At 44.0% G+C, this 18589-nt stretch overlaps 2 protein-coding genes across 3 annotated transcripts in view; both read right to left on the reverse strand.

Annotated features, from left to right (window-relative positions):
• Positions 1-5086: 5086 nt before the first annotated feature.
• On the reverse strand, positions 5087-9887 carry LOC125884658 (uncharacterized). 2 transcript variants are annotated; one of them, XR_007448749.1, is made up of 7 exons: positions 9453-9887; positions 8869-8973; positions 8450-8580; positions 8199-8360; positions 7680-7906; positions 7232-7545; positions 5087-5861 (listed from the first exon to the last, which is right to left on the reverse strand). XR_007448749.1 is itself a non-coding variant. In XM_049569691.1 (6 exons), the coding sequence occupies exons 1-6, from the start codon at positions 9517-9519 to the stop codon at positions 5759-5761; spliced, it is 795 nt and encodes a 264-aa protein (XP_049425648.1). In that variant the 5' UTR covers positions 9520-9885; the 3' UTR covers positions 5087-5758. The 2 variants fall into 2 exon arrangements, 1 of the variants encoding a protein (XP_049425648.1); XM_049569691.1 differs by lacking the exon at positions 7232-7545 and having other exon boundaries at positions 9453-9885.
• A 2136-nt stretch (positions 9888-12023) lies between these two features.
• The window catches only part of LOC125885040 (FERM and PDZ domain-containing protein 4-like), a 66116-nt gene continuing 59550 nt past the window's right edge, over positions 12024-18589 (reverse strand). The window contains exons 15-16 of the mRNA XM_049570406.1: positions 17240-18262; positions 12024-16458 (exon numbers count right to left, since the gene is read on the reverse strand). Of these exons, the coding sequence (XP_049426363.1) occupies positions 13085-16458; positions 17240-18262 (4397 nt within the window). The 3' untranslated portion in view covers positions 12024-13084. The remainder of the gene's footprint in view (positions 16459-17239; positions 18263-18589) is intronic.

Here is an 18589-nt window from a genome sequence, read left to right on the forward strand (position 1 = left end):
TCTCAGGTGAGAATCAGGCCATGCCTTTACATTATATGTGAAATAGCTTCGTTCTACAACTGAACAATGAAGTTAATGCTGATGCATCAATGTGTAAGCGGCATTTTGCTGTAGCTATTCAAGGTGGAGTTAGTTTTAACTACTATATTTACAGTTTGGTGGTTTAGTCAAGTGGTTTGAGATCCCCCAAAGGGTCACAAGATGAATCTAGTTGCTTATTAGCATGCATATTAGTAGCATATTGGCTCTTAATTGGTCATTATAAAGCACTTATTAATGCCTTATACTGCATGACCATATTCTACAACTACTAGGCCAATAACAAGGCCCTGTCTACATGAATACAGATATTTCTGAAAACAGATATTTTCCTCTACGTTCTGGCCTCTTAACCACATGCAAAGATTGTTTAAGGTCACAACCTAAGTCAGACTCGAGTCACAAATTGGATGACTTTTGACTCGACAAAATCAAAAAAGACCCATAATTCAGCAAGGACTTTAACATCAGTGACTCTTGATGTTTACTTGTCTTGAAAAACCTCGATACCTTCCCCCTGAGCCCAAAGATTAAATAGTAAGTTATTTAAAAAGTGTAACACGGATGAATCAATTTCCCGTTATTTCCTGAACCAACTAACATTTATGCTGTTAATTCCCAGCAAGTCCACTCTACACTTAATGCACCAGATCCACTTAGTTTGAGAACCATTAAGTACTAACAGTACGTTTCTGGAAATCGGCTAGGAAAAATTATACCAAAGACAATTTTGTTCATCTACAAAAACTACACGGTCATCAACAAAATAAGAAACGTTTGTATGCAAAACGAAATAGATAAAATTACACACAGAGACAAAACAACTGCCAGCTTTGTTCAAAAACTGCACACAAAACAGTGAGTCAAAGTTAGCAAGCTAATATTTAGCTAGCATAAGCTACGGAACTTTTCTACAAATTGCTCATTTTAAAAAGCATTTATATTATATATAAATATTTATATCAGTTTTTGTAAATTTAATATTGACATTACATTTGTTATAGAGCATATTATGACTTTTTTAGGACTCAAAACTCAAGTTCGGACTTGTAACTTGAGTGCATAACCTTGAGACTTAGATGTGACTTGCAAAACAATGACTTGGTCCCACCTTTGATGCCTTCTAAGGTGCAGATTTTTTTAAAAAAAAATCCATTTGCTGTGCATCTGTGTGAACATGTAAACCGAGTATTTGAGAAATGATGGCTTAGCACTGTTGCAACATTTTGGACAAACGGAGGCATCTACTGCACCCAGCATTGTTTAGCCCACATCAGGGTCCTCAGTTTAAAGTCCACCAGACATGACAGTTTGGGATCAGGCCTGATCAAACCAGCAGATGGTGGGACAATTTCAAAAATGGGAAAGCTGTTAATGAGGAGTGGGAGGAAAACTTCTGCATGTCCAGAGCATCACTCTTATTTTTGCATGAGCTCCTTCGTCCAAATATCGAATAGGAATCAACGCTGATGAGATCATCAGTAGGTGTTTTGATAAAAGGTAAGGTTAGCCTTTAAAATATGAGTCATACTTAACTGTAGTAGTCATCCTCCTTTTAAAACTCTGGATAAACAGGGTCTATTCTGATGCAACAACACAAAGAACTAACTCAGACTGACTCAGAATATGCTCCCCTTCTACAGTGAGGTCTTGCTCAGAAGCAGTTTAACAATAAGAACAAAGTAGGCACAAATCGAAACCTCTCCTTTATTAATGGACCACTTCAGAGATTTTCAAACATATCTATTAAAAATGTACTGCCTTATCACTAAAGACCAGTGTCTGCTATTTGCAGTAGTTGTGTTCTGTGGGACTGCTACCTTCTAAGGCCCGAACTGAGCAAAGCATATTAAGATTGTCATTCATGGACAACTTCCTTACTTCCTATCAATAAGCAGTAATTTAGAGGTTATTGAGGGAAAACGGCACGTTTATGACCTATTAGTTGTGAGCATGGTCGTGCAGAATAAGGCATTAGTAAATGCTTGATAATGACTAAATTCCAACAGAGGCTCTGAAAGTACCTCCCCCGTAAGGACAGGAGGAAGATCTGTGGAGGTAGACCTTTGTTAAAAAGGCCTTATTGAGAAATTTCAGAGGGCAGCAAAAGAGACCCAGAGGTCTCCCCCACAGTAAGGAAGAAAAGAAGATTTGTGACACTAGACCTTTGGTTTAAAAAAATAAAAAAAGCCTTATTGTGAAATTTCAGAGGGCAGCAAAAGAGACCCGGAGTTCTTCTCCCCAGAAAGGAAGGGGGGAGAATTACTACAGATACAGTGGAGAAAGACAATGAGCTACCAAGCACCTTGAAAGAGACTCCATCCAATGTCATCCAAGCCACATCTCAGAGGAAGAAAAAGGACAAGACAAAAATTCTAACTAAGATATGATCATTGGGTCTAGTTACATTCGACGAGGGTAAGAAGCAGTGTATATACCATTGCCAGAGTTGATGGGTTTGGCAAAGGGTTAGAGCTGCGTCCATCCCTGTTTGTATACAGAGTTATCAAAACCTCAGACTCCCATGGTCATTTTGGTGATACACGCTAGCAGCAACGATCTGGGGTTGATGTCTGCCAATAAACTCGCATCCATCATGACGAGGTTATTGACACACCTCCACCTTTATTCAACATCTCTCTGAGTTCATCTTCTGTCATTTCATGTTAGTTCAAAACAGTACATCAATCTCTCACATACTGACAAACCAGAGTACTGAAACTACCATACAAAACAAGGCAATTATGGATAACAACTTGGGAAACATAATTGAGTTCATTTCGCTTAAGCTAAGGCTAGTCATGGCAGCTACTGTCATGACCCGTCAAGCTACTGAAATTTACGTTTGTCATCGGTGCATTTCCTGTTTTATTTTGGTAACCATTGCTCGTCTCGTTTCAGATTCCATGTCCTGCCAAGTTTCCCTCCTTTGTGACTGCTTGCCTCGTCTAAATGTGTTTCACCTGTGTTTCATTGTCTTCCTTGTCTGAGTTAATTTAAGTCCCTGTCTTGAGTAAGAGTTCCAGCATTTCCCTAGTGTTCCTTGTGACTTTGTTATTGACTGTTTCTGCCTTTTGACCACCCTTTTTGCCTGTCGAAATGGATACTTTTGCCTGTGTGACTGTCTACCCATGTACCGACCTGAGCCTGATTAAAGACCCTGAACTTTCATCTGAGTCTGTGAGTCTGCTTTGCAAGTCCTTTACCAGTTTGTGCTTGACAGCTATAGCTTAAGTAGCTGGCAGGATAGTAACTTACTCGTAACTGAACTTTGGTCTTATTGGTAGTGCATTTTTAAAAATTTCACTGTGTTTTCCCAGTAATTATCAGGGCTGCAACAAATCGTTTTTTTTATCGTTGAGTTACAGATACAGCCACAGAATTTTCAGTTCCTCTTTGACGGGACCCAGGTAGATCCGTGGAGGATCCCCGCTGAGACCTTGCCAGGCCCTTGACTGGTCTGTGGCTCAAATGAGATCCTCCGCAACGGCATAATGAATGCGGCATTGAGTTGTGATGCCCCCACACACGTGTGGAAACCAGTTGGTTTATCTATCCACCAGACTGAGCAGTGATAAAGAAGATAAAGCGGTTTACTGCTGAGATCTGCTGATATTTGATGTGCATGAATGATGGAGTTACACCATTGGTCAGAGTGACATGATGACGTGTTTGGGTGTTTCCCTATAGAGAGCACATTTACGCCCTGAGAACACTTTAATATATTATTATCGCCAGTAATATCGTTATCGCAATATTCAACAGTGTTAGCACAAATTGTTTAAGTTCCTTATATTGTAAAGCCCTGGTAATTCTAAATTTCTATGGCAAAATAATTTTCATATGGTAAAACAGAGGTCAAAAAACAGTAATTAACATTAAACAATACTACCAAAAACCTAGTTTATCTATCTAGACTGTAGACTATAGTGATTTACAGTGGTAACTTTGACATTATCACCATTTGGCTTAGACAAACACTGTGTGGTATTATTTGTTCTGTAATTCCAGGTAACAAATATATAGATAGAGTGAGACAGTTTCTCTCTTTCTCAAGAAAGACTGAAGTAGGTCAATGTATGAGGGCTGTGGGAATCCGAACCACCACCAGCCAAACCAATTTAATCTGTATTTTTACAAATTAACACCATATATCTAATTGAGTAGGTTGGCCACATGTTACATGTTGAGTTGCCACAGCTGCAATATACATAAGTTGCACTTGCAATACCCTGTGGACAAATATTTGTATTTATCCTGCACCAACAACAGCACCAAATACAAACACAAACTGCAGTACATTCCTACACAGAAATTGTAATATTATCATAACTCAAAACCCCTTAAAGACAGCTGCGTCACTGTGTGTTCCTATTTGCATAAAAAAATAAGGTTACAGCTATTTCATCATTTCTGACAATGACATTGCACAGCAGGATGTGTGCATGTCGACTTCTCACCCCTCCACCTCCCATTCATTGTCTTGAACCCTAAATAGCGTTTAATTTAATATTCATTCTACAGAGTGCCATGGCAACAGCTGTTTCCACAGTTGTATTAACAGTGCTTCTCCATTGAAGTCACAAGCCTGATTCTGATGACAGGAACATGGGGTGCTGGAAAATGACGCGACGTGGGCTCCACCTACTGGCGTGAAGTGGTAACTTCAGCAGCAGAGCTCTAACACAGCCAGAGTGGACAAATGATCAATCCATTGATTGGTTAATCCTATTATCTAGTAAAATGGGCCATCTTTAAGAAGCTGCAGTGTCAAATCAAGGTGCTTTGCAAACTCCACGCTCTACAAATCAGCTCGCCCAGCCTACTAATCAATGTCCAGGCTACAAATCCATTTCAGACCTAACTACAAAACTGTCCTGTGAAAAGTGGTTCCCATTCATGAAAAATAAAGGACATATTTTGTGGAGTTGTATTTGACTCTATGGAAAGTGCAGCAGTTTTATATTTATGTCCGAATACAGAATTCAAGGCTACAGTGAGGCCGAACAAAACAGATGGAGATTTTCAATAGTACAAAGTAACAGGTTTATTGAAATAAGCGACTATTTTATCAAAAATTTTCAAGTTTTCAGGACAGACGGCAACAGTGCAATCAGTGACACGGACAATACCCTATAAACAAGACACACATAAACACAACTATATTCAGAGACGGCTAAGGCCACAGTTTCAAGTATCATAAACGCTAACAAGGACACACACACACTTATACAGCAACACCAAAGGCCATTTCACACTGCTCAATGCAAGTTATTCTGTACAAAGTTCTAAAAAAATACAAATATTTTAATGACATCACTCGCATCAATGTTCCTCCAAAGGCAATACATTTTTTGGAATAGGCTGTTAGATAAAATATCAGCATACCCTTACACCAACCAACAATAAATACATCATGAGGTGTGCCGTGCAACAAATGTTCCACTACTAACAACACTTTCCAGTTCATATAAAAATGCAATGTGATTAAATAAGAGGTTTTATTGCATTTTGCTGTCATCACCTTTACAAACCTGTGCTATGTGGCACGTTTTCCATTGCTACCCTGACCTTTGGAAGAATACTGTAGTGGTTTCTCCAAACAAGCACCACCATGCACAAGGATTCCGGCCCTGTACCACGTAGAAATTATTAAGGCCATCAATGAAGCACACTGTTCACCAGGGTGCAGCCAGCTGGTCAGATAGTGTTTCTCCTGTTATTTTGTGTCCATGGAGGAGTCATCAGCACATCCCATAATCCTCTGCAGCTCCTGAATGCAGGGCACAATCGACTGGCTGTGCAACTGAGCCATTTTCAACCTAGAGACAGAAACACAAGAGTCATCTGTTGAACAGTTTTCACCAGGATACTTTCTCAATTCAATCCAGTTTTTTTGAAATGATTAACAAAACATCCAACTAAAACACCTGTCAACAATTAGAAAATGATGAATATGATAACATCTCAGCTTCATAGCTCATCAAGAAGCTAGGTACTTGGCACCGACAGAAAATACATCTGTAGCTAGCAAGCTTACTTTACTAGCTACGTCAGAATGTTAACAACCATCACTTTAATGTTAAACACTGAATCTTCCTTTAGCTGCTAGATTTCATAAGATGACTGACAAGCATCGTACACAAACATATGTAATGCATCCCAGTAGGCTTGTCACGATACCAGAATTTCAGTAGTCGATACCAATACTAGCGACTTTCCACGATTCTCGATACTCATTCGATACCACGATAAAAATAAAAAACAGAACTCATGTATTTCTAAATTCACTACTTAATTAAAACCGTTTCAAACTTCAACTTTAACTCTAAGGCCTCATTTTTTCCCTTCATAGTGGTCCACTAGCAGCACGACTCGAACAGCTCGTAGAACAGATGCAGTGTAATTGCTCTAACCTGTTAACATGCTCGCCGAAATGAAAACCTGAGTAAACAGCGACCGTTTGCAAGTGCTACGCGAATGCATCGCTCGTGGTGTAAATGAGTCCCTCTCCACCCACGACTCCTACTACCTGACTTTTCAACAAGCCGAGGTGTTGTGGCTCCAGCAGCACTTGTAAAAGCCATTGTTTCTAGCAAAGACAATGGAGAACAGGCGCTCGTCCTCGGCACTAAGTGACGCGTGTATACTGCCCATGTCAGTTCCAACAGGAATCAACATGGCCCGCTGAGGGCAAACTTGTATCCGGTACTTACAGTGCCAAAAAACACACACACACAAATAAAAAACAGATACCAACGTATTTTTTTGCATGTTGGCATCGACTTGGTACTGAAGTATTGGTTCTCATGACAACCCTACATCCCAGTGAGAGGTGAGGTAAACACAAGGCCAGATGTATAAACAATGCATATGCACAAACACCATGTGTACAGGAAGAAAGCATTCTCTACAATATCAAAGGCATATTACAAACTTTATTTAACATCATTTATAATTCTGTTTATCTACAGTTGGGCCATGGTCTCCCTGTTAATGATTGTTCAATTTGATCCTGAATTGTGGCACACTTTGTAAAGTCCATTTCCACATGGGCGCTATATTAATGAAATCGTTTTTATGCATCTGGCCCCTGGGTGGTGAAGAAAGTGGAACATCAAGCAGAGGAATGAGATCAAGTTGCCCAGGGGCGTGTGTGTCAGCAAAGGGCTAAAAAACAGTGTGAACTTACATTCAACAGGTGACAAACAGGACTCCAGTAGGATGCCCATGCTGCACTGCTTCAGCTGGATATTTAAGTCGGAAATTGGCTGCCAGCACGTTAGCAAATCCAACGTGGGAGGCGATAGTACATGAAGCATATCGCAGATTAAGCCTGTATGGCTCATAAATGCTTAACAGATTTAAAAAAGGTAATCATTTGCATAAATCAAGGTTTGCTGTCGCCTGGTTTCCCCAGGAACCTGAGATGACCTTTGCTGCTTAAGGATCAGGCTGTTCAGAGGATTGTGGGAAGCCTTCAGCAAATCTTAGTATCCAACTGACCTGTTAACATGATAATTTCCTTGTTGAGTATTTCCTTTATCTGATATATAATCAACGTGCATGTTGACACACTACCAGTGTAAACAATGCATCGTTTAAAATCTGAATGTAGATGCCAGCAGCTAATGTGTTACCTTCTGAGCAGCTCGCGTCCTCTGTTGGGCCCGGGGTGTAAGTGCTGCAGAGCAGTGAGGCTCTGAGCTGCCAAGATGCTGTAACACTGTTCCCGGAGAGCGTTATGGCTCGCCGTATCCCACTGCGGCAACTCGCTGGTGTAGCGCCACGCCATCAGTGTGTGCTCCAACACAGCGTCCCACTCTTTGTTCCTCAGAAGAACTTGGCCCCACTCCTGACACGAAACCTGAGGGGGAGGATAAGAAGGTAACGGCTTAGGGTTGACAAAAACACTCCGCTTGCAGCCAGGTAACATACAGAGCAGTTTTTAATATATCAGTGACAAAAATCCTCTTCATGGAGACAAAAAGCTCAGTGTGAAAAGAATAGCAGGGGTGTGCTTTAAGAGCCAAGAACTCCTTTTCTACAAGTCTAAAATTAAATACATCACTTTCCTGCAAATGAGAACTGGACAGCAAACAAGTAAAATGACATCTGCATCATTCATACAAACGTGGCCAAACACGACTGATACTCACTTTGAACGCCACCAGGTGAGGATATGCCTTTCTATAGCAGTGAGCATCCCTGTTGGAGCCGAGCCGTGAATATGGTATCGACCGGTAAACATTTGCTTTCTTCAACTGCAGGTCTTCCTGGAGAGACTTCAGGTCGGATGCCAGGATCCTCGGTTCTTGGCTCTAGAATGAAGGCAACACAGCATATTTTATTTTACATCTTGGCTACTAAAATTCTGCAAAAAAATATTCTTTAGGGCCAGGATGGATACCTGCTCGACTAAGATGAGGGATCGGATTAGCTGCACAAGCTGCTGTTTGGAGAGAGGGGTATGGGGTTCGTCCATCTTATCACACTGTTCCTCTATCCTCCCACTCCACACCCCACCAATGGACAAGTCCACTGTGAAAAAAAAAAAAACTGATATAATTAGGACAATAATAAAGCAGAGCAAACAACTGCAGGGACGATTCAACAATCACTGTGAAGGTTGCATTTCCAGCCATTGTGGGACACATCTGCTATCGCCTGACGCTGACTAACATTTTGGGACACAAAATGGTAGAAGACAGCACACTGAAAACACACCAGCCCCATTTTCTGTCCAAGTTTTTCCATTTGACGGCTCACAAAACCAAACCACACAGCAGCTTCGCAGGTGGAGTGACAGTTGAATCATTTTGTACTTACATGAGTGCACACGCTTGGTGTGTGTGGTTGCTTTTCTCCCTCTTGGAAATGGAGATGGAGCCAAACGAGCGCTTAAAATTTCTAGATAGGACCTCCTCATTCGAGCTGTAAAAATGTATATTAATAAAAATGAGTGACAGTGGCTCGTGTAAATATTTCTGCATTATCCTAGTAGGAAACAGGTGAAACTGGTAACACTGAGTATGGCTGTGTTCCATTTCTTGTCCTTTTAAGTTTGCCCATTGAGCCAGCATGCACAACACCAAAACTTGCACTAAATGGAACGCAGCCATCTTCAATATTATTAAATGCACCTGTGCTTTCCCTCCTGTGACGTGTTAAAATGGCTGTTGTGATAATACACTTCAATATAAATGCATACACCACCATATTTTTGGATAATAGGCGCAGCTGGCCACTTTAAAATAACTCTAAACACATATTATTGTTATTTAACCGACTGTTAATCCTGCGCGCGCGCGCGCGATAACACTAGCTTGATAGCAAAGTGGCGCGTGCAGCACAATGGACACAACTTAGAAGTTTCGTAGCTTCAATTAAAAGCTGACGTGTCTCAAACTTACCTGCGATTTTGGGCTGCGGAGGAGGTATTTCCACCAGGGCTCGTCGTGGCTGGCACACAGCTGCCATTGTGACAAAACTAATGTGAAGACACGGGGCTAACTCGCTGCTAGTGACGCTACTGTTAGCTGAACTTTAAACCCCACGGAGTGCCCGGCAGCAATTTCTCCACGGCGGTACCTGGTGAACACGACAGCGTCTTCAAAGCCGTGAAGCCACACACGACAAACGCACTTTGCTTTAACTCACTACTACAAAACCCCGCGCTGTTGTGAAGCCTGTCGTGTGAGTTCAGGACGGTTACAACTTTTGTCGACTCCTCACCGCCAATACAACACTGATGATGATGAGGCGCGCGACACGAGTTGCCGCGCGGGCGGGGTCTTCCCGCATGCGTGGACCTGATTGGTCACCGTCGCAGCACGTGAAGAACAGGCGCCCAATATGCAAAGGAGGCGGCCACTTTCCTCCAGCTTCCTCCACCCCCACATCTGCTCTGCTGTTTGGGGTGGGGATCACGTGAGGGGAAAAACGCTCGTGCACGCGTGGACACACGAATGGCTGCGCGTGGCCGCTCACTATGCATTGCAGTGTCAAAACGTTGGCAGTCTTCACTCTGTATGTCCAGTTAAATCAGTCACCTGGCATGGATATATACATTTTAATGCATATGAAGCATTAATATATGAAATACAACTATTCTCTCATTCATTATGTCCTGACCAAGGCTGCAGCTATGGAGGCAACATTGTAGGGTTGGCAAATCTGTTGACCCCCCACCCCCCGAATACACATGCAGGACACACAAAAACTGACTTTAGTTGGCTTCACATTGGCTATCTGAGAAATATGACACAATATAGACTAACGTTGCATACTCCCTGTGTGGCTAAACTGATGATGAAACTGTGATGGCTGACTTTCAAATCGTCCCCTTTTTACCAAAAACATTTGTTTTCGCTCCATGCGATCACTGATACTACTTAAACGAACTGACATATGACAATTTCAGGCAAACCAACACATCATGCCACAGGTCACAGGTGAGACAAAGGGCGTGTCCCAATACCCACACTTCCCCTAGAAATACCCACTTGCACTTGGTTGTGGGCGTTCACGTTTAGGCGAGTGGTGTCCCAAAACAGAACTGAGGTAGTGGAAGTGGTTTCCAACACTTAAAACCCGCCCTCGATTCCAAGGGAGCCCCGACCCACACTTCCAACGAAGTGGAAGATGAAGTCAGCAACTTCGGCAAGTTTTGGAAAACAATTTGTTACTGTACAATCGGATTGTAGGCTACACAAACAACAGATGGTTGGACTAGCGTAAACTCATCAGAAACTTGGCTGAACACAGCATCAAAATATTTCAACAAATCGACTTACCCGAACAAAATCGATCAGAACTAGAAGACATCGTAGGCGCCTCCTGTTTTCAGCATTTCTTCTCCGTTGATTCATCAGACGCATAAGACTAAACATAGCACATGCCACAACACAAGTGCTGGAGCTGGCATTTTCATTGCGTCACTACTACGCGTGACATATCCCTGCACGTCGGCCATGCCAATTTGCATGAAGTGGTGTCTCATTTCTTAGGGAAAGATCTCTACGCTAATATTTCTCACTTCCCTCATCAAGGGTTATGTCGCAAACGAGGGCACTCAATACCAAGTGGAAGATTTAAGGGTTAGAAATGGGATTGGGCCTAAGTCACTGTTTTGCGAGTCAGAAGTAAAGACGCATTCACACTGGAGCTATTTAGTCTGCTTTAAATGATCCCTGGTCCGTTTCCATGGATAGTTCGGTTGATTTGGAGTGGTTTGAACGCTCATTCCGAACCCTGGTCCGCTTGAAAACTGGGGGTCTCGGATCACTTGCAAGTGAACCCTGGTGTGGTTGGCTTACAGTGGGGAAATGCAAACGAACTATCCAGCGAACCAAAGACAGAAAGAGACGTAGAGTTGGGTAGTCTTTGCACTCAAGTCACAAGTCCTTAACTTTGATTTTTCAAGTTCTACGTCAAGTCACAAAGCACTCTTCAACAAAGGTAAGCCTGTTTAATCAACAGAGTAATATCATATTATATTTACAATTCAAGAATGCTTTTTAAAATTCATATTTATTTGTTAAAACAAGTGCGACTGAACTTAACCATAAAAAGTCCAAGTCGAGGTGCAAGTCTTCTTCAATTTTGTCTTAAGTCATCAAATTTGTGACTCGAGTCTGATTGGAGTATGTGTGACTCCAGTCCACAGCTCTAGGTTATCAGACTACTACAGTGATGTCAACTTACCTCTATAATATTTACTAGGGAGACCGAGTTGAGACACAACAGGCCACGGAGAGGCTTGAACGAAGCCCTTCAGCTGTCATCGACCCTTCGAGCAAGTCAACACAACAAAAAGTACATGGACACTTATTAAAGTTATTAAAGTTATTAAAAGCTGTTGTATTTTTATTTTAAGATTAATAATGCTCAGAACACTCCAGTGCTTTTCGTCTGTTATGGTCAATCATTGAAAGCAAGAGACAGAAAAATATCTGTAAAATGTTTTTAATAGGTCGGTGGATAATTGGAAAAAAAACAAAAAAAAACAAACAAAAAAAAGAAACATGAATTTAATTTCTTCTCAAGCGACACACCTGCATCTTGATACACAGTGTGGAATAATAAATCTTTAAGCACAGAACTTGATTGAAAACAATTGATAATTAACACAAAAACTATTAAAAAAAGATATAATATTAGATATAATTAACACAGTGTTTGATCTGACATATTTTGTCATAAATTATATGCTTTCTAAACTGTTAATATAAATGTATTATTATAGTTTAATACATTTTATTTTGAGGGGGATAGTTATATTTACTGCTTAATATAGTTATCTGAAAATAACCTATGTGCTAGATTACGAAGCAGTGGTGAATGCAGTGCAATTCTGGTGTCCCTGTATATCCAACATTTCAAACAAATATTCCTCTCATCCTGCAAAAAAAAACAAAAACACAAAAACCTGCATTTTAAAAACACTTTTACAGTCATCCAGAAATCCAACCTGATAGTAGGTTAAATCATGTGACTGAAATGATAGCACTGGACTGACAGTGACACATTTTTACGTACATTTCTACGAATAAATTATAAATATATGTTGTAAAACTGCACTTAATGTATTTATTGAACTGAAAGTGAAGTCCCTCCAGCCCTGTACAATATCAGAGCAAGTTAAGCTGAATACTCTTGGCTTCTTGAAACTGCTACGGCAATATATATTATATTTATGTACATTATATACATTTCTTTTTAAATAAGTTACATAATGCACAGGTAAAAGGGTATCTACTAGGTACATGTCATATTACAAAGGTCTGTGACAGTATGGCTTTGTAAATTTACATTACAATATTGTCATCAGAGAAAGCAAGTGCAGTCAGATATGACTGCCTTTCAGCATCACGCTCAGTTTTGTGTACTTTAATGTCAAGTCTTACACTTTATTTTGATATGGAGACTGCCAGACCTTATATGAAAAATAAATGACTTCTCCAGCTGACCTAGAAATAAAAAAGATGCTTAAAGACAGACTACTGACTGCGTAGGCCACACTATAAAGCGTAAAGAGTAGCCTCTACTTGCTAAGCAGCGTTTTAAGGGAGCGGGTGAGTGCGTTAGCAATGGCCGACATGGTACTGGAGTGGCGGACCAGGGCTTTCACGCTGTGCTCCCCTGGTGCTCCCACGGTGGCAGCCTCAGCCGCTTTGAGCAAACAGATATAGTTCATAACAACCTCGTCTACCTTTGCCACGACCTCTCTCTGCTGGTGCGAGGCCGAGGCGCCGAGCCCCCTCACGAGACACATACAAGCTTCGCAGAGACAGCACAGCACCTGGAAGCTACACGTCACAGCGAGCAGCATCTCCTCAGGGCTACTGTGGGCCTGTGCCATCCTCCGGCACGCCCGGCCCAGTTCTTTTGACTCAACAGAGAGGAGCTGCTTGTACTGGGATACATCCTGGAGAGGCATCTGGGCTCCGCGATCGTAGCGGCCTACGCTGGATCTCACCAGCGCGATGAGCTCGCTGGCGTCACGACGGACATCGATGAAGCCAGAAGGAAAGCAGTACATGCGGTCCTTGAGTGCATTGATGCGTGCGAGACGGTCGCTGAAGCTCATGTTATTGAGGACCTCCCCATACAGCTGCTCCCCAGCCACATCCACTGCTGAGCCACAGGGCAATATGGCCGATGCAGCGGCACCGCCATTATCAACATCGTTCCCACCACGGCTTCGCCTCGGCCTCTCCCACTCAATATCATCTTCCTCTCCCTCACTCTTACGTTTAAAGAAACAGTAGCTAAAAGGCCCGTTGCATCTCCAGGGACTGGTGTCCAGTTTTTGAGAGCCCTTCATGTGTTTCGCATCTTTCTGCAATGGAAACGCTACAGACGCCCTTCTACTGTCGATCCTATTACCTGTAGACCAGCACGTGTGGGAAGTTACGGAGCCTTGGGAGTAGCTCTTGGAGAGCCGCTTCCTTGTCGGCCTCCGCTGGACTTTGGTCTCACCTTGCTGGGGCACAGATGGTGACAAGGGTTGCTGGCTCCGGCTCCGAGTAGGCTTATCAAACAAAACCTCCACGCTGCCAGAACTGGCAGTCACGTTGCTGGAGCTGCGTTTGAGCTCCCGGCCCCGTTGCAGGCTATTGCAGAAGGGATCTGTCTGTGCTAGGGTCGGGGTAACGGCCTGAATGTGGTTCTGCCGGGACTGGAGTGAATGCACGGTATCCTGTGTGCATCCTGAGTTGCTGGAGCTAGTGTTGGCTTGCAGGGCAAGAGAAACAGGAGGTGGAGGAGGTGGTGGGGGAGGTGGTGGAGGAGGTGGAGATTGGGCATTGGGAGTTGGAGATGTAATGCAAGCCCTAGTGCCAGTGGATGTCTGCCTGACAAAAGCTGAAGGGTGGTCTCCCCTTCCTAGTGAGATGGTGTTGGGGTCTGGGCGTTGACCACTCACACTGGAGGCAGCAGAGAAACAAAGAGAATCGTTAGGACGAGAATGAGGAGACTGACGGACTGCATGCTTTGCCCTCTGGTCTGATCTGAACCAGTCCTCAGTGCCGCTACTAGGTTGGCTTCTTGAGCGAGGTGGGGGACGGTTAGTGCCACCCTCGCGGTTTCCGCCTGTAACAAATCCCCCGTCACGAATGACAGAGCCCTCTTTTTTATACAGTGACAGGAAGTGCTCTGGGTCCATACCACTTCTCTCTAGTTCACTTTCCAGGCCAGAAAAGGAGCTTCTCCTCTCAGCGGAAGCTGGCCTGAAATCTAGGTTGTCATTCATTCTCTGAGCATGCATTTCAGGGCTTCTCTTGAGTTTGGCAGGAAGTGTGGCAGAATGGTACGAGTGGGGATTTTTATTTGCCATCTGCATGGCGGTTGCATTAGGGGTTACTAAATTTGGGCTGAGGAATGGGGATGACATGGATGAAGGCATACACGGGCAGCGAGCGATGGTGTTCCCTCTATTCTTAACCATTTCCACAAGCTGAGGGTTACTAGTGATAAAGCGCCTGGTGTCCTTTTTTACCGCCCCTCCCATGCCTGCACTGTGCAGTTTCCCTCCCTGATGCATCTGGCTGACTGTTAGATAGTTAATCAGCTGTCTGTAGGCCTCACTGCCTTCCTTCTGGTTCAGCGCCTTAAAAGAGGCCTGTTGTTTAGCATGCAGATCATTGTGGGGTCTCTTGCTCCCAGTACCTGTTGTCTCTTTATGCTTAGATGGTGTGGCTGAGGAGGGGCGGCCTTGTTCAGCCCCTGCAGCAGGAGGATGAATGTTGGGCAGCATTTTCCGAAGGAGGGCAGGGTCCGCATGAGGGTGGAGGTCTTTTCCCTGAGTGCTCTGGCTAGGGATGCCACGAGACATTCCGGGTTTGCTATCTTCATAGTTTAGCACCCTGAGTAATGAAGAGGAGGAACTAGAAAGCGGGTGCCTTTGCAAATGGTGGTGTTTTGATTCAACTGCACTGGGGCCGAGTGGTGAGTCGGTTGGGGTGGCACAAGCACTACTGTTCGTGCTGCCACCAGCATCCAGCGATGAGCACAGAGAGCCCTGGAGTGAACTGTGGGCTTCTCCTTGCAAGTTTGAAATCCTTTTTGCTAGATGGTACTCACACAAACGTGCAACACTCTGCTGTCTAGAAATCGGCTGATGGTCGTTTTGTACGTCCGATCCCTGGTCCGACCCCCCTAATCTGGATTTTTTGGTTGGGGATAGCAATGATGCCACAACTAGATGTTCATCTTGCTCTGCAGCCGCAGCTCCATTGTCTGCGCCACAGTCTCCCAAGTTAACAGCATCTAACAGTCGATCAGAGGTAGTGGAAGGAGGGCGGAGGATTCTGTGATGGTCACGAGGGAGGCTGTTGGTTCCAACACCCTCAGCTGCAGAATTTTCTGCCAAAACAGAATTCTGTCTTCTTTGACTCTCCCCTCGCTCACAGAATGAAGTGCGCTGGTCCAATTCCAGATGGCTGCGGATCCCACCACCCTCCCCTCGATGCCCTTCCCTTGTGCTGAAGGTGTTGTACTTTCCACTGGAGTCTGCAGACTTTTTGTGATGCTTGCCTCCTGGTGTGGTGGAACTTGGACGCTGGAGGGTGGACGAGATGTTCGTCTGGGGCCTCGGTGCCAGGCTGTCCGGCCCTGACGACGCTGAATCCAACAGAGGGCTCCGTCTTGGAGGAACTGCAGGAGGCTGAAGGTGCCGTGTTGGACTGCGGGGTTTCTTCTGTATTGTTCCTACCGTGCTGGGTGAGACAGGGAATTCTGTTTTCTCCTCAAGTAAAGGTTGGTACCCCTCCCTCGTGGCCACCAGGAGACGCATGTGGCTCTCGTTGAGTCTGTGAGTAGCCGCCAATTCAGAGATTTCTGTCATCTCTGAGGAGTTGGTCTCATTGCCAGAATCTGAGGACGACTCTGGGCTAAAGCCTCGGGAAGTGTAAACACCTAGAAGATAAGAGATAGAAAGTTAAACATGAGTCATGAAGCTAATGAAGCTAGCTGCTGTTAAATGTGTACTGTATTTAATAGTATAATATTAACTATGACCATATTTGCAATTGACCCTTCCTAAGTTCTGCCCCCAATAGTAACTGATGATAGAATAATGTATGCTAAAATATGTCAGCAACCAACCTATCTGTCGTTTCCAAATCCCTTTAAAGTTACCCCAAAAATACAGAGGAAGCAATCCTGGCTCCTAGCTATACATTACATTGCTAGCTAGTGTTTTGCTAACATCGGCTACCTAAAGATGTGTACTGTGTATAACCGTCTTTCAAAACGTTGTTTTCTATTCAACACAGATGAGCCTTGCACATTCCATTTCTATGTTTCATAGAAAAGAGGAAAGTTGGCTGAGGTTCTCTTGGGTTCCAAGCCTGCTCGACTGTTATTGGAGCACAGAGTGAAAGGGGGCGGGACTTAGGAAGGGCTAATTGAGAGCGCATTATACACAAATAGTTTCTTTTCTGTTGTCCCGGATGTGTTTTGTGCATTTGCTAGCTTAAAACAGGCAAGAGGTCATCGAAAATTAAAGATAAATGTTGGAGAGAACATGCAAAATATAACCACAAAAAGAGCAAATGGTTACAACCCAATAATGTTTAACTTTTCTGATATAAATATCATAAATAAAAAGTAAAAAAAGGTCTGAAAACTTGTGCTAAACAAAGATATAAATGATGGTGATGAGACATATCTGCGCCTGCGTTAGTGTTCAACAGACCTGGATTGTTAGTGCCGGGTGGTGGCGGTGGAGGCCTCTGCTCAGAGACAGACAGAGCCTCCAGTGCCTGTAGCGTATTCATGACTGCACTCTCCAGTCTTCTCTCCCCTCCCCTGCTCCCTTCTCCCTCCCCATGTGTTGGGACGGCATCAATTAATGACACTGGGATGTCATCGTTGTCCCGTGTGCTTAGCGGCCTTCCTTCAGGTGCTGCGTCCTCATCTGAACTGTCCCGAAAGCCTGGAGGTGGAGCAGCGATCGCAAGGTTGAGTGTCTGCAGCAGTGTGTCGTCTTCATCCTCGTCCACGCCGTCGTCTCCCTCAGGAGGAGGCAGCGACGTGAGGTCGATGATGTCATCGGTAGAACCGGAAAGTGTGAGGAAGGAGGCTTTCCCGGCTGCCGTGGCTAACCCTCCTTCTTGGTTGCCACAGTTTCCGTTTCCACCACCTCTGTCGTCACCCACTGGCGTCCCTCCTGTGGAGTCCTCTTCACAGGAAGCATCGTCATCGTCCTCTGCGTCGTCCGTCGTGTCGCGATAAAACAGATCCCGCAGCAGCGGCTCCTCCCCGCCTTCCTCAGTTATAATGTTGCTATAGACATGCGTCAGTCCACTGAACTGAAATGGCACCCTGTCCTGTGACCGGAAGTCTGTGTTGTTGTGCAAGTAGGGCGGCCTGTGCTCGGGCACCTCAGGGCTCTCTAACAGTCTTTCATAGCCTAAGTTCTTAGGCTTGTTCAAGGGTGGGTCCCCCCCAAAAATAAATGACACTTTGGCGCTCCGAGGTGAGTCTTGAGGTTTGTGTCTGGTGGCGGGTGGAAGAGGCGGGGGCAGCGGGCTTCTCCGCATCCCAGCGTCTCTCTCTGGGTTTTGGGGTTCATGGAAGTAAGGAGAGATGCTGTTTTCTCTCTGCCCATTGTCTGAATACTCAGAGTCCCTGTTGTAGACCTCTCCCTGGCTGGGCGACGGCTCCTCGTTGTCCCCCAAAGATGTGCTGTACGGCCACTCCAGGACTCGATCCTGGCCTGCAGACAGCAATAATACACGGTCTTATTATTGTATGTGTTTTACGTTTCATGTTGATTAAAGTTTAAAGTGGCTGCCTCCTCTTCACTCGACTTTATGAGTGCTCTACTCCGAGACTTTTCGGGATTTATGCTGCACTGTAAAGCATCAATTTTTAAGTCTTGGGTCTTTTTCTCCTAGTTTTATGGTGTGAGTGTTTCTGCCAGGACGCAGATCTAGCCACTTGTTTCTATGACTTTAACGACACAATTAAAGCTGTGCTGGAAAACACATTAACTCACCCAAATGCAAATCCTTTCACTTGTTATAGGAAACGATTTAAAGAC

The sequence above is a fragment of the Epinephelus fuscoguttatus genome, linkage group LG24, assembly GCF_011397635.1.
Source record: "Epinephelus fuscoguttatus linkage group LG24, E.fuscoguttatus.final_Chr_v1".
Classification (NCBI taxonomy): domain Eukaryota; kingdom Metazoa; phylum Chordata; class Actinopteri; order Perciformes; family Serranidae; genus Epinephelus; species Epinephelus fuscoguttatus.